This window comes from Ooceraea biroi, chromosome 3, assembly GCF_003672135.1.
Source record: "Ooceraea biroi isolate clonal line C1 chromosome 3, Obir_v5.4, whole genome shotgun sequence".
NCBI classification, from domain to species: Eukaryota; Metazoa; Arthropoda; class Insecta; order Hymenoptera; family Formicidae; genus Ooceraea; species Ooceraea biroi.
The window spans coordinates 9512758-9540615 of NC_039508.1; the positions used below are offsets into that span (position 1 = coordinate 9512758).

General features: G+C 34.3%; 1 protein-coding gene across 1 annotated transcript in view; it reads right to left on the bottom strand.

The window, feature by feature from the left end:
• The window catches only part of LOC105276843 (lachesin), a 215377-nt gene that overhangs the window by 42909 nt on the left and 144610 nt on the right, over positions 1-27858 (bottom strand). Inside the window, exons 6-7 of the mRNA XM_020030888.2 lie at positions 5296-5513; positions 2960-3035 (exon numbers count right to left, since the gene is read on the bottom strand). Coding sequence (XP_019886447.1) covers positions 2960-3035; positions 5296-5513 — 294 coding nt within the window. The remainder of the gene's footprint in view (positions 1-2959; positions 3036-5295; positions 5514-27858) is intronic.

Below are 27858 nucleotides of genomic sequence, written 5' to 3' on the forward strand. Positions count from 1 at the left end.
TATATTTGCTAGAATTGTATAATCGTAATTTTAACATAGAAACTTGAATCCGAAAGCGAATATTTCTTCAGTAAATAAATAATTCACTTGAAGAAGAAATCTGGAATATTTTACAACTTGAGATCGAGAAAAGATGTAATAATAATCCAGAAATATAAAAATTTGTTTGGCATAGAAAAAAAATAATTCAAATTACCTAATTCGTCGTTCTAAATCATAGAATGAAACTTTAAAATTTAAAGTTAAGATTCTGCGGAATCGAGAATAGAGCAAAATCCCCTCTCTTTCTTATCATCCATCGCATAAATCATCTCCATAACGTAAACAAAGTAGAAGCTCCCATAGGCCTATCGGTTTCCTCTTAATTTTAAGACTTTTGACTGGCTTAAGAAAAGAAGTGTCTCTCACAATTAGAGTATAAAGAAGATCACCTAGGCCTAGTTGAGTCAATATGTATAAACACGTATAACGTTAGAATAATATCAGGATCGATGTCAGAGTAAAAAAATTAATGTTTTACTTTTTTTAAAACAAACAGCAAAAATAATTGTTCGACGAATGTAATGTTTTGGCAACTTAATTAAATAAAAGCAAAAGTTCAAACTGTTCAATCCTATTCCCATACATTCCCTTAATTAAATTCTACTTCAAACTCATTTTTCTTAAATACAAGTTTCTCGAACCTGATTTTTACTTTCAACTTTAGCTTTGTATTTTTATTTTAAAATACTGTTAAACAATATTTTATTCAATTTTAATGATTATAATCTAATTCTCTGTTCCACTACAAATTCAAATCTTCTTACATAATTCTGCCCGAAGATTGCACTTATTAAAACTATTAGTGTCTATAAATAATGGCTCTGTTTACTATTAGTAACAATTTTTCGATGCATCCAAGATAATTATGTTAGTTAATCTCCATACCAACTAATAATGAACAGCAGAAAAGGAAATTAAAATTTTATATAAAGTAGCTCTCGATGCAAACCAAGATTCAAAGAATAAAAATTTATTCTATCCGAAAGTCTTCTTGCTATGTAAGAAATTTCTCATCCACTATAAAAATACATCTTTGTAAGAGCAACCCTTGTAAATTGTACAAGATTAGTCTTTTAAGAGTAGATGAAAGTAATTCTTCCAATCAGTTATCCAATTAATCCTTTCTTCGTTAAACAATTTTAAACATACATATCTTGATTTCCGTTTCCAGAATAAGGTACTTAAATGGAGTAACTCGAAAATAGAAGGAATATTATCCAAGAGATAGCTAATTCCTGACGTAACAATAGCGCAACGAATTATTTGGTCCTAATATAAGACTTTTCATTGTAAAGATGCTTTTCCCAATAATTTATCACCGCTGTTATGATGCATCGCAGTCATTTTTGGTATCATTAGAGTATGTGACGCAAATACAATCCTACTAAAAAAATATATAAATAACTAAAAATCTCTTTTTGACGAACTTTTATTTCATCTTCGTCATGAACATTTATTTCATTATCGTCATAACCTTTTATTTCATCTTCGGCATGACACACACGACGTCAATTTTGTGCAACCTTTCACTTCCTTATTATTTAAAAAATTATATTATTGAATATTTTAAAATAAAAAAATCTTTCATTCTTTCAAAAACACACATATTTAAAGAATGTTATTTCTTTAAAATCTTGAAAGTATTATACAAGATATTATATTTGCTTGTGAAGATACTGATTTCTTATGCGCGAATCCAGCCATTAAAGAAACTTGCAGTTTGTTAAATTATTATACTAGAAACATTAATGTACAGAGAGAGAGAGAAAGAGAGAGGGGGGAGAGAGAGGGAGAGGGGGAGGGAGGAGGGAGGGAGGGGAGAGGGGAGAGGGGGGGAGAGAGAGAGAGAGCGCAGTAACAGAGAGCAGAAAACATCGCGTTCGTCGAACAATTGCTTTTGCTGTTTGTTTTTTAAACGACCCGAACGGATTTACCATTCGCCATTCCCTCTCGTGTTGATAGTCCTTTATGCTAAACGGTTACTTCATTTGAATGTCGCTAATGCGAAAAACCGATCCATACTAATGGGAATGATCTCCTTTCCACATTTGTTTTCGTAAGTGCCATTAATTCTATTTGCTCTCAATTGATATATCCCGCTGACTCGTACCTCCTTTTTCATGAGATAGCAACGCGCATATCTAGTTCATACTTTATATGGTTTTATGTCTCCAATGTGTTTCATCATATTTATATAATATTATTAATAACGATATGCGTTACAACTCATATTATTATAAACACTAAAAACTGGGACGAATATATATTACAACATAATAAAATTCTGGTTATTCGGTTTTCATCCTCGTGATCAAAAATTTTTGAATCTTGCGAAATGCACGTGTCAGCGTATTAAACTTCATCTTTGACGCGTGTTATGTGTACAAAGGAACCTACTAGATATTTTCACGCGTATTGCTTTGAGAAATTATTATTATGCGCAAATAAAACGTTGGGAAATAGGGATGGGTCGGTCGGAGTGGTAGCGCGCGTGCAAAAACGGCATTAGACGCTGCTTGCGCGTCCTACGTTGCAGACGCGTTAAGCTGTAGCCGACTATGTTGCGATTTAATTCGAGGAAAGTGCCACCACGAATCGCGATCTGTTGGCAAATATTAGGCGGAGGTAATTAACGTAGGTATATTTGTCTAAGAGGAAAGATCGTCACGTGCGGGGAGTAAACCGTGTCAAACCGCGCGCTGAACGCGTCGCCCGAAGAAACCACGATATCCGTCAACGGTGTACCGTAGAAATTACGTAGTTCGTTGAGAACCGTCTTCCTTGACTTGGTAAACAAGCGGGGAATGACAGCACGACATAAACGCGCTAAACAGCTCGCGACGAACCGTCATTACCTTAGTAAACGGCACTGCAGATGGCTCGAGGCGAGAGCAGAAGAGCAAAGCGAGATACTTACTGTACAGACGAATCGTTCCGTCGGTTTCTCCACGTGGGTTCTTCGCGATGCACTTGTAGCTACCGTAGTCTTCTCTCTGAAAGTAAACCGATCAACTAGTTATTCAAATGCGAACAGTAATTGTAATAACCGAATATATTTTCTAGTTGAGTTGTAATAATCAATTTTTTCAGTCCTTTAACGTTGAAAGTTTTACATCTTAGATTTAAATCTTTGTACCTTTTACTTGAAATTTTCTAAACTTTGATTTATGTGTGTTGTTATTTCCACAGTGTGATCCACAAGTTCAGAAACTGATACTTTTTTGGCTATAATAGTAGCATCGTATGTATAGTCGTTTCCATCTCCCCAACCATGTCCCCATAATTTTTATTTAAGTATATGAATAACTACTGTCAACGGTGATCCGATTTCGTATTCGTCGAGTTTGTAGTTTTTGAAACCATCATGGAATTTGTCTGCTACAAAAATTTTGGTAATGTTGGAGAAGACTTGTGGCGAAGAGGCATTAAGTCGAGCAAACCGTTTCATACCGACGGTGTACCAATTCCTTGAGGGAAGAGAATTCATAAGGGATGATGTGAACGCAGTTCGCCCCACCACAAGTCAAACAAGTCAACAAGACAACAACAACACTGCCACCACAACTCTGGTAAATTATTGAGAAAAGTGTCTTTATGTTACGATGAGAAATCTCGACTGAATAATTAGTTGCGCTAATGTTACATCAGGAATTGAGAATATTTTGAACATTCCTCCTATTTTCGAGTCACTTCATTTAAGCGCCTTATTCTGGAAACGGAGATCAGGATGTGTACGTTTAAAATTGTTTAACGGAAGAAAGGATTGATTCGATAATTGCTTGGGAGAAAATTACTTTCAGCTACTCTGGAAAGAGCAATCTTATACGACAATTTACAAGGGTCACTCTTGGATGTATTTTTATAGTTGGGAAATGGATAAGAGATTTCCACCTTACGTACAAAGAAAAACTTTCAGATAGAATAGATTTTTAATCTTGACTTTGAATCTTGGTTGAATCAAGAGTTACTTCATATATAAAACTTTAATTTGCTTTTCTGCTGTTCATCCTTGGTTAGTATGGAGATTAACTAACATACTTACTCACTTGACTTGTCACTCCCGGACTATTTTTTATTGCCAAAATTAAAATCGTGAAAAGCCAAAGGCAGTTTCAGTTTCGACATTTCCGAAACTGAACCAACTTACGGAAGACTATTATTACAAATGTAAGAGTTTTCATCATCGATGCAACAATTGGAATTGAGAGCTCAACAGTGTATCGACTATAATGAAGTATATTTTAAATAAAAAAATTTTTAATATTATTCTGACGAGTTTTTTATTTTATACCTTGTTTCACAACTTATGGACCACACTGTGTATATTGAGTTGCAGCAAAAGTTCGTGGAGTTGTTTAATTTTTTTGTTTTTTTATGTAAAAGGTGAAAAGTTTTGGAAAGATGGAATCATGAAGCTATTGCAAAGATGGCAAATGGTAATGGAACAATACGATGCATATATATGGTACAAAATATGTATACACATTTATAATAATTTTTTCGTCTCTCTTGAGATTTCACTAAAAAGACGCTACGAACTTTTGTCAGAACGCAATGTGATAATAATAATAATAATAATAATAATACTTATATATTTTATGTAATTGTAATAAAAGCAATATGTTATCTACTTTTGTTTTTGTAAACAAAAACACAAGTACTTTAGACAAGTGTTTTATTATGTTCACGGCGTTTGCCATTGCGCGACGATCGATCACGATGATTTACGATATAAATGATGCACGACACTATTAGCCAATCGAATTTTAAACGCAATGTGTGTTGTTATTAAGCCACGCGTGCATAATGTATTGTATCGTGTTCTGGATAGTAATTCGAACACGTATAATATTATGTTTTACTATCATACTATTATATATATTGAACATAGAAAATTTACATGGTTTTCTCCTCTGATCTTATACCTTGAATATCTTGATATTCAATAATCATGTAACATTAAAGTCACCGCTCAGTTTTCAGAGTTGACCTGAATTTCTTCAATAACTGAACTTGATATTAATAAAAAAAAAAGCAAAAACAAAAGGCATCATTATCATTTTCGTAGCATCAATATAATAATATCTTTAAATTCAACAAAAAGAAAAACATTAAATTTTCTCACACAGATTGTGTCTCGTGCTCATATATTATAATCAGGAAACAGAAGTGAAGAATTTTTGGAAAGATGTTCAACAGATGAATTTCGACGGCTGAAACGCAGACTGGCGCGATGAAGGATCGTTCACTCACTTGTATGTCAAATATCGTGAGCGTCATGTGAGTTTTGTAAGAAGGTCGATCAGGCGACGATGTAGTCTTGTATTTACTGCTCTCGTGAATCATCAGGCCGTCCTCCCTCGCCCAGTAATTCAAAGAAGTCGGATGAGCTTCGGTGTAGCATTCCAGCGTAACGGAGTAACCCAAGGGTGCGCCGACCAATTGGTGTGGTATCCAGAGCATAGGGGGGACTGCAACAGCAGAAGTGATTGATTGGCTCATAAATGTTCCAATTACTAACAATACACGATGGCCACGCGATCGATAACCCTTCCACGTGTCTATAAATCTCGGGCATGACTCCGCGCTCGCGGCGAACGCGTGCCAATCAGTGTGAAGAATGACTCGAGATGGTCATTGAGCTTTTCCGTAAACTTTGTTTCAAGACTGTAGTTACATCATTTACGTATTTTCATGTAAGATTAAAGTAGAACGAATTAGAAATACACTGGCGCATAGAAGAGTTTTGTTTGGATAAAATTAAAGTCACCGGTCAGTTTTCCCGGTTGAACAAATGAACTTATATTTTGTTAATAACCTTTTAATAAACAATGAACGACAGTTAAAATTTTTTGCAAGTTAATCAGAATATCCTTGATAATATATGTCAAAGTCATTGAAATCAGTGTAGTTGCCCCATTTACTCAGATTCTATTTTTTATAATTTTAATTTTAATTTTTAATTAAAGATTGGTTTAGGTAAAGGTTCTTTTTGGGATGAAGATGCAGAGTAGAGGAGCTTCTCCCCCGCCCATGCGTTGCCTGTGGTAATTCATGCGGAACGTAATCTTATATTACGTTATATTGCCAAGAATTTGGTAAATGTTAATAAATTTTAATAAACAAGGAGCAACGGTTAAAACTTTCTGCAAGTTTGTTAGAGCTGTGTCCTTGACAATAAGATGATTGAACTCGGTTTAAAGTCGATCCTAATCTTGAAAAAGCAAAAACATTTACCGATTATAGCTTGAAAATCAATGTCCTGTAACCTCAATTATATAAACACATGTTGAACAAATATAACTGATAAAAAACACTTCTTAAACAAAATCGAACAGAAAAGACTGTGTATTAAATTAAAAACATGTATTAAAAAATGTAAGACTCTCTCTCTCTCTCTCTCTCTCTCTCTCTGTGGGAGAAAGACTAATGCAGGAAAAAGGAGAAAAATGGAAAAGAGAGAGAAATTAATGAGCGAAAAGAAGGATAAGATCAAAACGCAGATTTACGCGTTAGTGCGTAAATATTTATGCCTGATAAAATACGTTGGAAAGTATCCCAAGCGAGTACAAAAGCTTTCGCCAGTTTTGCAATTATTATACTCGTTGGTTTTTGTAAAGGCAAACGTTTAAAGTTTACTACACATGAAATATGAGCAGTCGTGCATGCGTACATAAATATTTACGCACCAACACACACACAATATATGTAATATTAATCTTACTTCTAACGTCGTCATTTTGTATATCCTCAACAGCCTATTTTATTAAATAATGATAAAATTATTGATAAATGTGTATGTATATTGTTACAAAATAATAGACGTGGCAGCACGCAAGACATATTATACAAAAGTTTAAGGTAGAAATATTGCTCTTGCAATAATCTGTGTCAAGATTGATCAAACTGAAAAGATCATCGCAAATGTAATTTTAAAAAACTATTTTGACATACACTGCGAGATGGAACTTTACGAACATTTGCGTGAGCCGAGCGCGCAATTGTAGCCTGATAACTTTTTAAAGTTTTATATAATATAATCGCTGCGCGAGAGAGCGGGTGTACTTAATTTTTGCCATAGACCGTGAAACCTAAGTGCGTATCACGCGGGCCTTTAATAAAAAAGTAATCTCATTTCGATGAACAGCCCCGAGCGTTGTTGTCGACGCCGGTGATAACGTTTTCTCCAGGTAAGCGCGCTTCAATTTAACTTAAACCTTCTAAGGGTGTACGTAACCCATCTCCTCGTAAAGTGTTACAATGTTCGCCAGGAAAGTATCATGCAAAGCAAGCCGAGGAGATAAATCGTTGATACAGCAAGCGATAAAAGTATTAATAATACCGAAAATCCGTCTCGTCTCTTAAAAATCATTTTCCAAGAGGTGGAAACATTCTGTTCTCGAGGAAATTGTTTAACCCTCGCCGAACGGTGTCCGGTAGTTTCACTTAAATGCAAACGACTTGACGACGTACATAATTTGTTTACAACAACGAGGCGAGAAAAAAAAATGCATTTTTCAAGTGTTTAATAAAACAGTATTCAGAAAAAAGGAATAAATGTTATTTGTTTATTAGCTTTTCGATTATTTAATAAATCAAGCTCCGTGCTTTGCACGAAATCGTCAATGTTGCGAGAGTTCATAAATAAATCATAATTTTCCTGAAACGTTAAAATTTGAAATTGATACGACAATAAAAACGTGCTCGAAATCACAGCTTCATTACATATGACCACTTTGAAAATTTCAAAAGAAAATTTGCCAAACAGAACAAGTACAATAATGTAACAAGAGAGTAATAAATGTCTCTCTTGTCTGTGTGCTGTCACCAAAAATACTTGAAGCTGCATTCTAGAATAAAAGTACGAAACTATCGTGAGTGACAAGCGGATACGTGAATTTTTCAGTTGAACTATATTTTGGGGGCTGTATGACTTAATTATCAGTGAATTCACTTCCCTTCTTTCTTTTTTCTGCACGTTTATCTCTCATCTCAAGTTATGAGATACCTTTTTTCAGACGCAAACGTAAAAATTCTTCAGGATACAGACTGCTGTCTCACGATCTCTTTTTTTAAACTGGCATTGACAGGTTTGTGTGATTTATGTAGCGGGAGGACTCATATCTTCCTACGTTAATTGACTTGATGTAATTTCTTCAAAAATTATTCAGTAAGAGTAAACATTGAAAGATATGCTTTATAAAGTGAAAAAATGTCTTTTCTCTCAAAGAGTTTTTTCAAAGAGAAAAAGGGAAAAATAGAGTTTGTCAGCTCCTGGATATCGGGACACAATCGAGTTTGCTCTCTTTTCATCTGGAATCTCCTTTAAGCAAGAGTCTCGGTAAACGGCGACTCGATTAAATGCGATTGTCCTTCGAGTCCTCTAGAAAATGACCACACAAGAGTCCGACCAATCCGTTTTCCGGCGACTGTTTTTCGACTCCTTTATTCATTCACGGTAAATCTTGCGAATTTCTACTGCGTTAAGCGTTTTAATCTCATAGGATATCCCGTTTATTACATCTTAATTCTAATGACGACTCCTCAGAGTAATTTCCACTAGCAAATGGAAGTTAATTGTAAATTCAAAGGAAGTTATCGTTTATCGTAATTTTTCAATCTCCTTTCTTACTCGAAGAAATTGTAAGCATTGTAAATTTTGTATGCAAATTAATTTGATACTTTTTTCGAAGAAATTGAGTTTTTTATTTACTTTCTTTTTTTGAGAGAGGATTTGTCAGTTGTCTGATAGATGCAGAAAAGTATTAAAAAATGATGGCAAACATTTCAAAGACTGTTCATTATTTTTTTGTAAAAGAAATAAATAAAGGCTCAATTTCTTCAAAAATAGCACCGGATTAATTTGTCCACCTAACAGTAATAATAGGTTCTTAATTCCTGTCTCGTAATAATTTTCATAATAATTTTTGAAATTATGTGCCATGTCTAGCTTCTTACGTTATTCACGTTATTTGGTTACTTCTTTTAGATATTGCATACAAAATAATTATAATTACAAGTCAATTCATTGCAGAAAAACGTGACACTTTAGAAACTACAGAAACAAGTTATAAAAAAAAACATGCACGCACGATGTTTTCTAGAAAGACCTGTTTTGCGACAAAACAGTTTTTCCAGTTAGAAAAGAGATTTAGAAAAAAGAAACTAATTTAATTTCAGTTTTCAACGTAAACATTTTAAGTTGAGTTTTAAGAAAGTTGAGTCGCAAAGGCGTAGGGCAAGAGTTAATACTTATAAATAAGACGACAAAGTCTCGCACAGCTGCAATCTGTGGCGGCGAAAATAATACGTATGTAAAATAGACTTTAAAGAAAATGCTACCATTATTATTACTACTACTACTACCACTATTACTAAGCGTACTCGCGTGGATTCCTCGCTCGTTCACTGTAATACGACCCCGTTAGCATCGGTCGTCGCTAGGGGTGCTCTTTTTGGCACGTAATACAGGACCGTGAATTACTACGGATTTCAAGTTAGGGATGGCTCTTGTGCCTCTCATGTCTCCCTTCACCCTTTTTCCCTTCTTTCCCCGCTGCTCCAGCTCCTCAACGGCGGGGCGATGGGGGAAGGGCCTGTCTTCGGATAACGCAAAGGATATCCGACACCTTCTTAAAATGCAAAACATTCCGTCTGAGGGTGAGAAGGGACAGGATCGACCTAGGTTGTCTGTAATGCTTTGGATCCTTATTGCGCAGACAAGCTCAGGCTTTGCTATACGAAAGCTTTCGACCGAAGCCGAGCGCTGAACGTTCGCTGTTCGTCCTTTTTCCTTTCCTTTTTCCTCTTTCTCTCTTTTTCTTTATTTTTTGAATTGTCTTTTGCACGTGATGTTAAATCCGATAGAAGCGGAAGGCTGATGTAGGCTCCAAACTATTTTTTCTCTTTGGTATATGTAAATAACAAACTGTAACATAATAATGGTAAGAAATAATAATGATACGTCTTGAATTTATTGGAAATGTATTTGCATTTTCTTGCGCTCTATGAAAGTAATACTTTTTTAATTAGAAATGCGGTGACAAACTTTTCAAGCTTTCAATAAATTATTTAAAGTATTGTATGTCTCAATGTTTGTCTCTGATTAGAAAAGTGACATTACTTTACAAGAGTTTTACAAGACTGATAAAAGTTTAATCAACAGGAAAGACACAGGAAATTTATGCGAAATTAATTAACAACAATAACGCGCGTATAAGCAAAATGATCGCGTTACACCGACATGCTAATTTTAAAACCACGAAACAATGAGAGGCGCACAATGTTTGCCGGAAAAGTTGGTTTTGTTCTATTAATTCGTAACGCGTAACGATGTTTAGTCGCGAGGCGAGAAATTTTTACAGGTAATGGATGTTTACTAGGCAAAGTGATCCACGATAAACGGCCCAGCGTTCCAACATTAGCACGGGCCGCTGCGAAATGTAAACGACGTTGAGTTAGATTGCGGAGAACAATGTGTGGAACGGCCCGCAAGGTAGATGAAAGCTAATTCAGGTGGAAGTTAAACAGAGTTAAAGGTACGTCCTTTAGGTAGGTAGGTTGGTAGGTAGGTAGGCTAGGTCGTGGAACGGGTTAGGTTACGAAAGTTCGGCCTTACATTCATCACAGAGGCCTTGAAGCCTCCTGGATCGGTATGCCCTTTAATAAAGAATGGCTAGACACGAGTTTATTCAGGCAGCGTGTACCGTGCGAAATTTTTCCTCCTGGATGTTTCCAGTCGAACCGCTACCTGCTGTTTTCCCCGCCAAATTATCTGCACGGCCGGCAAAAAGAACACGAAAATGGATACGCGTATCGATCAATGGCAAACACATTTCTTCGATTCGATCATGTAATAGATTTGTTGACTTGCTCGGAAAAAAGAAAGGCCGATCACTTTTCGAGAATGTGCGCAATAATTTTGTTGTTTCGATAGAATGATAATTCATCTTTCATGTACACGTTAAAAAACTTTTGCTACTTCTCCAGTTTTTAAAAACTTGATCTTTTAAATATAAAATATATATTTAAGTTTTCTTGAATACAATAATTTTAATATATGCGAGACAAGCACGTATTCTATTTATTTGTTACAAATACAACCACATTATTTTTTCGAATATACTTGGGAGGGAAATATTTTCCCAGGTAACAGAATGACGTCATAAGATGATATAATGACGTCTATGACGACGTAATGATGTGACCATATTGCCTTTGACGTCACTGTGCTACGAATATTTTATACTTGATATACAATATATATTAGGTGGACAAATTAATTCGGTGCTTTCTTTTGAAGGAATTCAGTCTTTATTTATTTTCTTTTTTTCAAAAAGGGATTTGTCAGATGCCCGATAGATGGAGAAAAGTATTAGAAAATGTTGACAAATATTTTGAAGAGTAACATGTTTATTATTCTTTTGGAAATACAGCTTTCTTCAGTTTCTCAATGTGTTCGGAAGAGCGAATTAATTTCTGCGCTATAATAACAACGAAGAAATTCTTTCTTCACTTTTCACGATTTGTTAGGATCCTTTAAATGACAGTGGGATATAATCACCACCGATTCTCCTGGGGCGTCAAGAGAGAACTGTCTTTGAAGATATTATCAGACATGAACCATTTTTTAAAGATATCATCAGATATGAATCGTTTTTTATGTAAAAGTGAATAGATTTCATTTTATCTTCAAATGAATATAATAAAAGTCTTCAAGCATAATTCTAGTTACCTAAAATTTTCAAAAGTACACTGAAAAAAATCTGGTTGCATTAATTAGAAATCTGGTAGGTTCAACTAGTCTGTCTGTTGAAAAATGGACGAATCAGAATTCCTTTAGGAATTACCAGATTATAGTGCTGCAGTCTATCAAACGTTCTAGGTATAAAATATCCAGTCCTATCGTGATAACTAAAAATTCTGCTTGGTTTAACCAACATGCATTCTATCATATATATGTCTTGTTGATACAATCAAAACATTTTTCTTATTTTCAGTGTAGTTTAAATAAATGTTGCTGAATTAAACATCCAAAAATGTAACAATTTGTGTAATCTTTTATTTAAAAAAGAAAAAAAACAGCCTCCAAAAATTATAGAAGCTGCCGAAAGACTTTTCTTGTCATTAGTAATGATCTTGCAATGTTTTATGTGCTATATCTTGTATGTATATGACACATATTACACGCGCGCACAAGTGTTAAATGAATGCTTTTAAATTTATAATAAAAGCAATTGCTCATCTGAATATTACTACAGATAATAACATTTGAAATATGGAGCACATATTTTCATTCGCATTAAAAACGATAAAGTTGATGCAACAAAGTTGATTATAAAGCTTCAAATGTTTTCCGCTATTATCCATTTTACAACAAATTTCTAACTGTAATTTCTGTAATTCTGCTGCAAACTCAACTAGCTTGCAATTGCAATAAAAGTGAAGGATAATACTAGAAATTGCGAGTAACACTAGAATATGTTAACGTTAATAAAAACAATATTAACGAAAGGCATTCGTAGAATTGCGCTTCACTCTAGAGTTATACGCTCAAATCTCAGATTGTCTGGCTAAACTCAATGCGCATAACGTTCAACGTTTAAGGAAGCACAGAACACGATAAGCAAGCAGCTGTTCCACAAACGCGATAAGAACATTATCGTTGACCTTGCCCTTCCTTAATGCTTCCGCATCGTCAATCTTGAGACTCTCCTGACCTCGTTCTACATCATGTGATACGGCGTTTGTTTCCTTACGGTATAACCGCCTCTAATCATTTCCTTATATAATCAAATGATTATCCACGAATAAATCCACGTAATCTGAATATGTGTGTATTTATTTATTTATTTATTTATACATTAACACAATTTAAATATTTGGTTTCAAGACTAGTACGTAATATTAGTCGTATATTTACATATTGGACTGTATTATAAAAAAGCTTAAAAAGGAAGAAAAGGTTAAATCCGAAAATGCGTAAATAACCTTGAAGAAATAAAGTCAAGAAATTTTAATCCAAGAAAAATGTTGTGCAATCTAGTCTTTGTTTACAAATTATTCAACTGTGTTAGCTCTTCTCGTTGTCTCTCAAGATAATTATGTAGCTAGTCTAATTAGCGATTGTCATATCAACCATAGTATCAACTTCATTTACGTCAATAAGATTTGCGAGGGAAAAAAGGGGAGAGAGAGAGAGAGAGAGAGAGAGAGAGGAGGGAGGGGGAAAGGAAAGAAGGGTGTGCGTCGAAAGCGCTATCAGCCGAAACACATTTTCCACGTGCGACTGCCCGCCATTTTTCACAGTTCGTTTCACGCGAAATCGATTTATCACGGTAAGCATGCGGCCCTATACCGGCGGTTTTGTAACGTTTTCTACTTTATTGGTCCTGCCTTTAATCCGGCCGACGATCTGCCTTCCAGATCGTGCGAATTATTCAGGTGTGATTTTTACATCCCACCGTCTGCGTTCCATCGTCTTCTCTCACTGTTGCTTAAGTAACCGCCATGAAACATCGAAAACCCGTGTGTTCTTATCTTATGTGACAAATGAGACTGATCTTTGTCACCAAATACAATAAATTGCGATGTCTAGTCTTCGATGTTGGACGGCCGAATCAGTCCAATAGGATTGCGTGCAGTCCAATAGGATAAGAAAAAAAGAAGATATTAGACACGATCAATGAATACTTTTGTAGAAGGAGGGACCTAGCAAAGAGGCCAGACTCACATATTCTTAAATGAATGAGTCACAAGACAGAGATTATTACCCCAATTCACAGCATGACCAAGTAAAGTCAGATACAAGGATTGTTTGTCCCCCAAGCATCCGGGCTACACACCCAAGCACGCAATGAGCTGTGATCCCTGTTTTAGAGAGCAGGAATTCAGTAAGCGCTAATACACGGGCTTAAGACCGGGACTTAACCGTCCCTCGGGACGCTTTGGAAGGTAGCTGGCAGTTCGATTTACGGTAATTCGACTGGTATTCGGCACTGGTGTCTCTCGGCTCTCTCAGATGTCAAACGGTCGTCTGAATGAGGACCGAAAACGTGGCGGCGGGTGGATGGGATAGAGAGCGAAAGGTCAGGAGGTTGGAGAAGAAGAGAGGAATAGGTCTCCGATTTAGCTGGGAGTGTCTTAGCCTTTAACGAGAAGCCGCAGGAAGGCTCCGCATAACTCCGAACCAGCCCACCTGCCTTACGGCTCCAATTAACACCGATACCGGTAGTGTTAATTACAGGCAAAAAGTGTCGCTTTGTACAACATATCATTTAGATCTGCGCTTTGCGCTAATAATGTTGGTTTATGTCCATTTAATATATTTCCTCGTATAATAGGGTGTCGATGTTAAGCTGATTTTACTAAAGCAGATTATGTGATCGAAACATGTATTGTGATGTATTATGCAACAACATATTGGGTGCACAAATTAATTCAGTGCTTTTTATTTCAAAGACATTGAGTCTTTATTTACTTTGTTTTTTTCATCAACTCCCCGATAGACGAAGAAAAATATTAGAAAATGATGGTGAAGATTGACATCTTTGTTTTTTCTAAATAAAGGCTCAATTTCTTCAAAAGAAGCATCGAATTAATTTATGCACCTAATATTTCATGAATCGATAATGTATTCTGTAATATTTGTATCTGATGCAATAAATATGTCTTATATTTTTGCGCGTAAAGCGTGCACAATGCAGTAACTACAATGTCGATAAAACTGCCAATAAAAATTAAATAAAATTGTTATAAATGATATCAAATTACATGTATAAAATAGCAAATTATCGATAAATTACAATAATGCCAAATATATACAGAATATGTTTATTTTTACATTTAATGTGTCTCCTGTTTTTATAGATTCAAGATATTATGTAACATAGAAAAAATAATTCGTTAAAAATATAATAGTATCTATCGCGCTTATAAAATTTTTAGGGACATGTTGCGTCTCGAAATTGTTAACATAATCACACATGAATTATAATCACCTACTATATGCATACTTGTCTGCGTTGATGGGTTGTTTTTTCACCGTGGAAATCAAGACTTTCGTAAAGTTTCTTCATTTTATCATCAAATTTGGATGATGTAAATTTTATCTCCATATTAACATCTGAGAAGAGAACAACATTACATTACCAGTTATCATTCCGCTTATATTTTGTCTATTAACATTAAATATTTAAAATAAAGTACGTAGAAGGATTTATTATATACATTGTTCTATCTCTAACAAAGCGTATATTTGTATGTATATCTGTGTATATGCAGAGTGTTTCATATAAGGGTAAAAACCTTTCGTTCACAAGCAGATCACGTCAAATTGAATTAAAAAGTCCTGTATCATTTTGCGATTTGCGCAATAATAACCGAGTTATTAACGTATTGATATCAACGTATGAGAGCGCGCTCGTGGAAGAAGGAAACGAGAAAGAAGGGGAGAGCATTAGTGCATTAATATTTCGTATCGCATATGGAAAGGATGAGGTGCAGTCATCATAAAATAGGTTCATAGTTATTAACAATTGTAGTCAGAGAGCTATATTTTAATATTAAGAGACAGACGAAAATGAAGAGAGATGGAAGTTTAGAAAGACAAAAAAAAAGCAATAGAAAGATAATTAAACTAGATTTTCTTTGTCTTCCAGACAAAGAAACATAAAGATGCATCTGCATATAAATATAAAGAACAAAATCGCATCGCAAATAATTAAGCGTGTTTTAATTACGAACATAAATTCGTGAGAGTCTACAAACGTTAGTAAAGGGCTAATTACAACATTTCTTTTTTTCAAGTATAAAGAAGAACAAGAGTAGAGATTACATAAATTTTTGCAGAATAAAGTTTTGCTTCTTCACGTATCATTCTTTACGTAGTATTTATCCAATTACTTTACAATAACTATCTCTAGCATTTTTTTCATTTTGAAAATTGTTAATTTAATTACTAATTTAAATAACTTTTTATCGACAGAATAATACAGGGAGATTATAAAAGTGCCCAATTTAATTTAAATTGTGTACTGAGAGAATTATACATTTATACGTTTGTGATTTTAAAGTCTACTTCATGACATGAATAAACTTACTTTTCGTTTTTATATTTTCAAATATATATTTTCTATTGTTATTAAATTATACATTATACAACAATACGACAATGCGTGTGTGAAACAACTTGCAAATAACATGTTTTAAGAAACTAAAAAAATTATATAAAGTTGAGATATGTACAACCAATATTAATTTATCTTCAATTATAATAATATTTCCGAGTTTTCAAAATATTAAGTCATCCCATAAATAATCTTGTTTTCGGAAACCAACCTTCAATATAAAACATTAGTACTTGGGCTTGTTTTTAATGGTCAATCTATTTATTATTGCTATCTATAACTATCTCTCAAGTAATTTCTGACTTTCTCCAAAGTTTGTGCAATTACAATAATAAATTAAGATAAGGAGCATTACTGTCAACTAATTTTCATTAAAACAAGCAACAGGAGCGAGAGGGGCGAAATACGTTAAATGTACACCATTCCTCTGCACGTTAATTAATGTATGACGAAGTCATGTCGTATATCGGCCGCGCAATGATGATCGATTGACACGAGTCATGAGAAGAGGCAAGGATGGGACAACTTGTTCTCTTGATGTCTCTGGATTACTATATATTTTTCAACAGGCCGTGCTCCTACATAATAAATCGCACCGTTTGGCCGGAGCCTGGAGCTACTTAAGGTACTGTTTCTCACTGTCATAGGTAATGTAACAGATTAATGTCCCATTTTTCGAGGGCCGGTATCTCCGCTCATGGCGCATACTAATGCGCGCCACAAGAAAACGCAACGCGGTAGGAAACCGCCCTCTCTCGGTGGCATCTCTGTTATTTTTAGCATGATTAACGTAAAGTCAGCCCGCGATAAAAATCCGGAGTCGTGCTCCGCTCGCATTTAAAATGGCAATCGCCACACTATTGCACCGCAGAGAAAGAGAATCGGGGGAGGGAGGGGAGGAAACGATAAACGAAGTGAAATGGATGCACAAAACGTGAAGATTTTATATTATAGTACGTTTATGATAATCTCCGTTGGCGTTGCAGCAGCAAATGGTGCGCCAGGTATTGCAAGCCTGGCCGGCGCAGGACTCTAAAGTTTTTCGTTAACAAACTAAAAACTTGGCAGTCGCACGGGTTACCGACTCTAATTTACCTTCGCCGATTCCCTCATGCTCTGCTGATAGGGTTCTCGATTAACTGGCAAGCACCCCCGCGTGCTCGGTCAGAGGGCTGCGAGTTAATCGATAATTAAAGAGTCCAAGTTTCTTTTCTATTTTTGTAAAAATAAACATATTCCGTATATATCCGGCATTGTTGTAATTTATCGATAATTTGCTATTTTATACATGTAATTTGATATCATTTATAACAATTTTATTTAATTTTTATTGGCAGTTTTATCGACATTGTAGTTACTGCATTGTGCACGCTTTACGCGCAAAAATATAAGACATATTTATTGCATCAGACACAAATATTATAGAATACATTATCGATTCATGAAATATTAGGTGCATAAATTAATTCGATGCTTCTTTTGAAGAAATTGAGCCTTTATTTAGAAAAAACAAAGATGTCAATCTTCACCATCATTTTCTAATATTTTTCTTCGTCTATCGGGGAGCTGATGAAAAAAACAAAGTAAATAAAGACTCAATGTCTTTGAAATAAAAAGCACTGAATTAATTTGTGCACCCAATATGTTGTTGCATAATACATCACAATACATGTTTCGATCACATAATCTGCTTTAGTAAAATCTGATTAACATATCCGCCTAGATATTCGACTTGATACTCTGTAAGTTCGCAGTCAGATGCAAGGTTGACACGTATGAAAGTTAATGCAAAATGCAGATGAACACGCGCATGTTTCGCGTATTTTCAACGTGTCACTTGTTAACCTTGCGACTTTAATATTGATGTAGTCAGGCGACGCTTGTCGAAAGTGTCGATACTTGAAGCTCTACACTGGAAGCGTGTCGGAAGTATATCGGAGGTAATTTAGTTCCTTAAGAATGGATTGGAAGTTATTAAGCAGTCGATAAATAGGAAAAAAATTAAATTGAGTTGCCTGGTAATTGCCAGAGCTGGATTCTGAACACTCAATTATCAAAAAAGGAATATATCAGGTGTGCTAATTAAGTCCGTGCTTTCTTTGAGGAAATTGAGCCTTTATGTCTCTCTTTCGAGAGAGAATTCATCTGCTGATAGATGAAGAAAAGTATTAGAAAATAATAGCGAATGTTTTAAAGATATGTTTATTATTTTTTTGAAAATAAATACGCGTATTAGAGTTTTTTCATTTTTGAAATCCACAACAGCCCTCAAAGTTTCATTTAGTGAAAAAAATTGTTCAAACGGAAAGACATAACGCACATGTCTAACTTTAAATTTCTAACTTTTGATTATTTGACATGTCATGATGTATAGGCAATGGATTACTAAAACATTAATTAAAGTAGTTTATATTTTCGAAAATATTGTGCTTTTTTGTTCTTTAACATTAATATTTTAAATTATATTGTCTATTTTTCTAAATTTTATTATTCTTATATATTTATTAAATTTTGTAATTTAATGTACATTAAATTAAATTAAATTAAATTGTTTGTTTGTTTATTCAAAATATTTTTAATTAAATAGTATATCAGCTCCCTTGCCAAGTAAGGCAGTCTACTAAAAAAGAGACTGTTGAAAGAATATCGAACATTCTAATCGCGTTAATATATCTTGAGCGGTCAGAGACATTACATGAAGAAATTAGTGAGAATAAATAGTAGAAAGCAAAATTTTCAATGGCAACGAGAGAAGCGCAGACAAAATACTTCTGCTTGGACACGGCGCGAGTCAAATTACTGACGCCAAATTATCATCAAATAAACATATTAAGAGTTTTACAACATACATAAAATGGAAAAATTAAATCTTTGTTTCAATGCTCATTTAACCATACAAGAAGCAGAGTTCTTTAGGAAAAGGCGGAAAAATCTCAACAATAAAAGTTTAACGAAGTATCGAAAAGTTCGAATCGTCGTATTAAGAATTGAAGATTATTCAAAAAACTTGCCGAGATGAACTGTAAATAAAACGGGAGAAGGCTTTTCTCGAAAAGTCAAAAGATCTTTTCGATATCGCACATACAATATGCATTAGTAATAATTAATATCGAAAAAGATAGATATTTCTTTTCCATCAGAGAAGAAAGGAGTGACTTCACTCGATTGGTGGACATCTTAAAGCTTACGCATGAATTTAATCAAGTTTTGAGAGACAAGCAGGAAGAGCAATTTATTCTTCAAATCGCGTCACATTATAAAACTCAGTATCCAGCCGCCAAGAAATCTATTCTCGAATTCACGGAAGGATTCATGAAATTACACTCGCACGGTATTTTTATTATTTTTATTTTCCTCATTTCAGAAATTGCTAGTAAATATAATGGCCAACATTTACAGATATAAAAACATTTAACCTTCAGTTAGAGTTCTTTTTCCTGAATTTCCTCACTCTGAAAAAAGTTATTGGTCTCCCCTTTAACAGGATTGCACCACGTGCTTCCGTTATCCGATTGAGCTCACATTTTACATGATTTTTTTATTTCCCCAAATGACTTCGAGAAGCATCCGGGAGGAAAAAAACTCGGAAAAAATTTGTCGCCAACTATAGCTATGCTCCACCACAAATATAGTTATAATAAATGTCACTGATGAAATGCCCGCGCATCTTGATGGAACACACCAACTGCATGAAAACTTGCACGAATGGCGCACCGCATTGGCTTGTACATATATGCATGCATGTGCAAATTTTCATTCAGGAAATTGAGAGATAGGCATCTGTCGACAGTGTGTCCATTGTGTCCATCGATGGGATTCGAGCCTTAAAATGCGTCGCGAATTAAACGCTATTCCTGCTCTTTCGACTCCCATACCAGATAAATTCTCCTGTCTCATTGTATGATCGCTATCGATAATAATCAATCGCCAAATCCGTTCATTATAATTATTTGCAATAAGACTTGTTTCCTACATATAGGTTTCATAGAATTGATCAAATCAGCAATATTATTATTATTATTATTATTATTATTGTTATTACTGTTATTGTTTACTATACAAAATGTTTATTAGTTTTCTAGAAGCAAAGAATGTAAATTTTAATCAATTTATCAAATATGTTAGTTGTAAAACCTGATATTTACGAAGCAATAAAGAAATGCGATTTGTCTTGTTATTTTATAACGTTTTTTATCTAGTTCTACCGAATGTTTTAAGCAATATTACTTTTATTCGCAGGAGATTATTATTATTTATGTATTATAAGTATATATTATATTATATATTAAAGATTTTGGGATTTAATTTTTATAGCTTGTTATTTATAAATTGTAAAGTTTTTTTATGTTTTGGGATTTCCATTTTTTCAGCTTACTAATGATCGAATTTGTGATAGTGTTTGGTATATATGTGCATGAAAGTGTAATGATTATAAATATTATATTTATAATTCTCGCAATGCTGAACGTATCGAATAGGATATTCGAGTCATTCTGGACAATATTGTATCCATAATATTGTATTTTTACTGGTATAAATATTTTAAACATACGTTATATATACATATATATCATTGTGATAACTAATTCTTTTTATCTCTAAAATTAGTGTTATCAGTGATATAATCAGTAAATAATCCAAAACCTATAAAAAGGTAAAAGGTTTATTCCTTTGTAATAAACACTATATTTTGTTGAGCACTTGGAAGATACAGTTTTTACGAGACGTTTGTCTTGTTATTGCCCCACCATAAACAAATTATGTACGTACGTCGTCAAACACTGAACAATCAAACCAGTTTTTTACATCTGGTTTAAGATAAATTCATTCGGTGAGAGTTAAGATATTATTACGATTTCTTTTTATACATTGAATTACATAACCGTTAGATGATGTGAATTACACGTTACGTAAAATGTTGTGCTAGAAATTATGAAACAAAAAGCAAAAACGTTAGCAAATTATATAATGCGTCTTCTCGCATTTTGCATCGTTCGAAATTTGGTATTGCATTTTGAGAGAAAATTACGTACGAAAAGTATGAAACTTAGTGTCGATATGCGGAAGTATCTCATTCTAAAAATACAAAAATTATGATATGATATGAATGTTATTTGTATAATTTAAGATTTAAAACGAAGCAAATAAAAATGAACACGATTGTCTGCAGAAATGAAACCACACGTAAAATGTAATACATTTTCCGGAAATTGTACCATTTACATATTTCTCCATGTCGCACCTCGCACGCTACATTCAGTTAGTTGATTCGCGCCGATAAATTGTCAATGGCTTCGCCACCTCTATCCCTTTATCCCTTTCCCTTCCTCACCCTTCCCCACCCTTCCCCTCCTTCTTCTCCTGGATGATACTGGATATCCGGATGATCCGAATCTGTGAAATTCTATATCAAAGTAGAACGACCTGCTAATTTGTGTTTTATCTGATCCTTTAGAATGTTGTTACGATTTTTTATCCGTGTTTTCGCTGTTTAATACTACTATTCGTCGAAAATATCTCGATCACATCAATGTTAACATTTTATAATACAGTTTTGTACACAGATAACGGTAGCGAAGATAAAAAACGTTTTGTAATTCTGTTAAAAACAATCCTCGTTAAAATTCTTGTATTAAAAATGCGATATACCCACATGTAAATTTAACAAATTGTTAATTGTTGTGTCAATTGAGTTTTATGCGTTACATTTACATAATCGACTAATTCAAATGTCAAAATAACATATTTTATATGTAAGAATAAGAATTTCACTCTACAACAATCATCATATGTTAGTAAATCGATTTTTTTCAAACATTAACGCGACATTGTACAAACCGTGCAATTAACATTTTCCTTAAATAAAATTTCACAGTATAGATATGTTCATTGTACATGAAAAATTTGCTTTCAAACATTATAATTTTCCTATTACTTTTATGTTAAATAAACATAAACATTCAGTAGAAAGAAATTATTCATCAACCAAATAATTGTCGTCTGTTACTAGACATTATTGTCTATGGTATAGATATTATTAACATTAATAATAACAATTAAATTAACATAATTAAAAACAGTTTTCGAAGAGATATGTATATCTGGCTTGTGTAAAAATATAATAATAATAGTAAATAATAGAAAGAAGCATTCGTTTCATAATTTACTATTGTTCAAAATACATAAATGCAGAAAACAATCTTGTGTGAAAACGCTCTTAAATATTGTCGTGACATAACAATCTGCTTGATTGTTGTAAATTACATTATACTATAATGTATTTTGAATAGACTTTATATAGTATAATGCATCATGAAATAGACTTTGTGTAAGGGATCATAAAAAACGACAGATTATTCGTTGCATTATTAGTTCAGTTAAGTCTATTTGCCAAATTATCTGCTAGACTTACTTTTGCTAAAACTGGAAAATGAACAAATTAGAATGCGTTAAGTTACATTTCTTCCACTAGGATCTACAAGCAACTTTTGATATACCCATGAGTTCCCTCCAATTATCTCTCATTATCTCCAATTATAAATGACGTCATATTATAAAAAAAAGAAAGTTGTCGGGAAAATCCTTACACGCATACCGTTTCATTATACAGCCTGTCCAGACTCTCCAGGGGCAATGGATTTAAAAAAATTTTTTTCCTGCAACATCATCTCTTGATGCGTTATGAAGCTCGACATTTCAGCTATGACCATCCAAAATTTGAAGACCTAGCATACACCATTAGTTTTGACGTGAAATGTGACAGTATTTATTGACGCTCGTCGAAAAAACGCCTCGTGCCGCACGCTGACGGAGGATCAAAAAGACACCAGAATGGAGAACTGCAAAGACATACTAAGAGACATGCGGATACTGATTCAAATTTCATAAAAAAGATTGTAACTGGTGACGAAATATGGTGGTTTTATTATGAGCCACTCACAAAGCGCAGAAGAAAGTGCGCATTCAGAAGAGCCAAATCAAGGCATTGCTCACCAATTTTTTCAATTCGAAAGAAATTGTCCACAAGGAATTTTATATGGGAAGATCCAACGGTGAACGCTGATTATTATTTGGATATTCTGAATCGTTTGTGGAACAGGATTCTTCGAGTTCGGCCCGAATATCGGGAGCAAGAATCTAGATCGCTTCTGCGCGATAATGCACCGGCGCACAAATCGAAAATTGTACGCGATTTCTTGGTCAGAAAAGGCATCACAGTGCTAAAAGACTCCGTATTCGTTCCGTATGATTTCTGACTATTCCCAAAACTCAAGTTGGCGATGAAAGGAAAACGTTAGAACATCTAGAGAACTTTGACCGCGGTTTTGGAGACGATTCCAAAAACCGGTACAGTGACTGTTTCAAAAAAATGTTTTAATTGCTTCCAGTGTATTAACTCAGAAGGGGTATATTTTAAATTAAAAAAACAAAAACTAATAATTGACTAATAATTAACAATAATTGACGTCTTGTATTTTTTTTATATCAGTCGCGCCAGAGTTTCGACAATCCGTGTAGATATGTGGATGACAACGCTTTAGCACCTTTATTTTCTGTCTTTAACCATATTCTCTCTCTCTCTCTCTTTCTCTCTTAAAATATTTAATTCAGTCTTCATCTTAGGCTGCATTTTACAATGGAGGAATCGATAATAAGACGAATTTTTTTCATGTTATAATGACTAATAGAAACCGTATAGAATTTAATTTGTATCACAAATCTACATAGTAGGAAGATGCTCTTTCTCTCTCCCTCCCCCGTCTCTCTCTCAGCATTCTCTCTGCCACAAAAGGGGCACGATCATTTGTTTGACTGATGGAACGTTTCTTCTGTCGTATCTCGAATACTCTCAGAAAAATCGGGAATTCATGATTAATATATTGCTAATGAATGGCTATTCTTTCCTCAGCTTCTGTATGATATTATTTGAGAATGTCTCAAAATTTGTTCTATCAAAAATGGAGAAATAAACTAATACAAAAGACTTGGTCGATTTAATGATACAACAAGCAATTTATTGTTTTTTGCAATCTCTTACGCAAACTTCAAATGATTCAAGTCAATTGTTAGGGATTCACACTGTCTTGCCTATGTTGAATTCAATAATGTCATCATAAAGTATGTTAAAATGAAAAAGATCCGTGAAGTATATAACCTTTTATGCAGTTTTATCAAATATTTTGTATCGTTAAGCTATTCAAGAGTTACATCCGAAGGATAATATTATAAATACATATAGTGAAGAGTCTCGTGGTATAGAATCTTCAATGTACAATTGCTCTGAAAAAAATATTACTTTGCGTAATTAATAAACCGTTTTGATAGTTACACGATGTCACTCGATATTATTGAACTTTATATGCACCCATGCATATTTTACATCGGTCATTTATAAATCAGGCATGCATACGAGTGTACGCATGCTTTTAATGTTTTAACTATTACGTTGAATATTCAATGTCATATTCATGGTATATTCAAAAAGCTTGAGGACTAAAGCTGCGAGAAATTAAATTATGCTCACATCGACATTTTTTGTTTAAAGTATGCTTCGGCATCGATAATGTAACGTGCCACGCAATTAATTAATGCATGAATCGATTTTTGGAGTTTCTTTCTTAAAACTAGCAGTTTGGAAAACTAGAATGTCTTCCTAACGATTCTTGTTCAGAATTTCAAGTATCAAAAACGGGCAGGTGTTACAACGCCAAATCAGACAAATCTCTTATCTTTTGTTCAGAGAAAGTCGTGCATTTTTTGAGTATAGAGATGCTCGTTTGATTCTATCATTTCTTCAAGGTTTGATGTTACTAATTGACCTAATGGCGCGTCGTTGCTCAAAATCTCGTTTCGTCGTTTAAATCTTCTTAAACTGCTTATGCCACATGAAAATTTTATTGCGAGTCAAGCAGTCGTATCTATAAACTTGATGCGGCGCACCGAATGTGTTTTCGTGGCAGGTTTATCGGGTTTACGATAAAAAACTTGATATTCGCTTTTTGATTCGTCGTGCTTTCGTGAGATTATCAAACAATTGATAGAAAAATGGTGATATTTGTTTTAGTCAATAAATATATTGCATGATGTTTTTGAAAAAGGTCAAATGCGCAACGGATGCAGCTTATCGTGCTAAAATTCTGAAGATAATCTTCAAACTTTTTAAACACGTATTTTTCTATAGATTGATATTACGTGTGTGTTTTAATTTAACATTACTGTATTTTATTTATTATTTGTGCGATAGTATCCTCCGAGATTAATAAATTTTTGCCATTATTAATGCCAGCAGTCTTTTAAAAAAATCACTTTAACATTCAATATCACATTCCGCAAGCATATTTAAACATTTTGCTTGAAATTGCATAAACATTACAAAACTACGCGACTTTATAGGTTAAATAACTTATTTCTCGGAATAATAAAGTTGACCGATGTACGCGCGATCGTTTTATTGATTGTATAGTCTAGCACGTTGATTGTGTCTTGTGCGCTGTATTTACAGAAACATGACGCGTAATTTCTTCACAGCGAAAAGAAGCCGCATAATTAATTACGCAAACAATGTACCAGCACACATCGTCGATCTAAAAGGAACCGCACGATTCCATAATTTTACGATTCATTCGTCCACGTCTGGCTCAAGATAGCAAACGTCCCAGAGAGACAGGCGCGACTACGTGCTTCGACTGGAGGAGTTACTTTTCTATTTCATCATTCCAGGACTTTTAACACTGCCGTCTACTGTACGACGTTGGTCGATGGTGATTTCTCCTCGGAAAAGAGACGTCACTTGTCCGTCGACAATCTCAAAAAGTTGTAAAAGCTACTTTACTAATTACTTGCCCTATAAAAAATCGTTCATGCCACGGTTATTCAAAGGTATTTAATTAATGCATACTTATAGCGGGGGGGGGGGGATGTCTTTCCATTTACGAATCGAAAAGTAAAAACAATAGAATTTTTACAGGAAACTCTTCATGTATCGTTTTCCTACCAAACGCAGCGTCTTCACATCAGCAAATAACGTGAGCAATTAATTGCTGAACGCGACTCATCGGAGATGCGGGGCGACACGATCTAATCGATACAGATTCATAGTTTGGGCACGTAACCTTCCCCACATTCATATCCTTCAGCTTCGCGGCTCTTGGTCCTGAGCGAATGAATCAGCGAATATGTCGTCGTCCGGAAAAGTGCTTCGCGGCCGAGGGCTCGAGGGTACACTCGTCTTTTTGTCACGGACTCTGGTAGACGGCTACCGTAAAATTATCATATACCACGGATGGGACGCAGGAGGTGTGGGACGTGTGGAGGTGCCTCCTCTCTTCAACGCCATACAGCGCGTCCCCTTCGCCTTCTTCCATTCGCCCTAAGTCCCAGCTGACTGACAGAATAATCTGCGGCGGCAAACGAGGGAAATAATTCAGCACCGTGCGGATAAGCAGCCGCGTGGAAAGAATATTTGCGACGCTATGCGCCGTGCGCACTCTGCGTCGATGGAGAGGACCACGAGCAAATTTCTCTCGGCCGGGAGGGAATTTATATTCCGCGAGCGTTATACGATCCTTGATTAGCGTTTCGGCGAAATTTTCCAGAGCAAAGAGAGCTTTGATCGGCAGCCTCGCCCATAAATATCGTCTTAATTCTGACTGGCTAACGCGTGTGTTACTAAATTGCGCATATCGATCATTCCACACGTGGGTATGTGAAATTTTTAACGGAGCATTTATACGTTTTGTATGCATTTCCACATATCATAAATGATATAATTATATAATATTTAGTAGATTGTGAAGTAATTATGCTGCATTTTATGCATGTAAAGTACGTGTAATAGATACAATTATGATGATGATATAACGATCATTTAATATTTATAGAAATTTTTTATGCGCTTGTATTTTGATTATTTTCTAAAATTTAATTATTTTTAATTGCTTTTTAAAAGCAAGCTGTAATATAGATTATTTTCGTTGCATACAGTAAGTCCGGGATAGATGGCCACAAGGTTCTTTAATTACCGAAAACATATTTCGTTTTTCAATTATTTTTAAAAAATCTTTAAAACATAGACTAATAGTATTTTAATGTTTTCTTTCATGAAGCATTGTTTTCAGAACGAAACATATATAAACATATAATCTTGACAAAAATTTTTTAATAATTCCACGAGTGTGTGTGATTAATTATTCTGAAACTGTTTTTCTTTTATCTGGGAGAGATGACCATAACACCTCATAAAACACGGCGGGCACGAATAAAACCTGTATGGCATCAGTTACACACAGAGAGTGTTAATAAATTAAATAAATTAAAAAATTAATTCTAAATAAATCAAAAATCTTTGTTCTGTCAGATTATAATAGATATTTCTGATCTTATGCGAAACTAGGTAGATACAAAACGATCTTTAACAGGCAGTAAAGTTTAAAACGGAAATATTTCCACAATTATGACATTTTTGTGAAAAATGTCCTGTTGCAAATGCAATTGAAGCTCACCACAGACCGAGTGATAATATAGTTGTGCAGTAGTGAAATTAGAGCAATTGGTCACTCATCGTATATATATATATATATATATATATATATATATATATATGCGTTTAACAAAAATTCATTAGTTTCGCAAACAAATTTGCTGGCAATAATGCCACATTACATAGTTGATGGTGCAGTTGAAGTTGCTC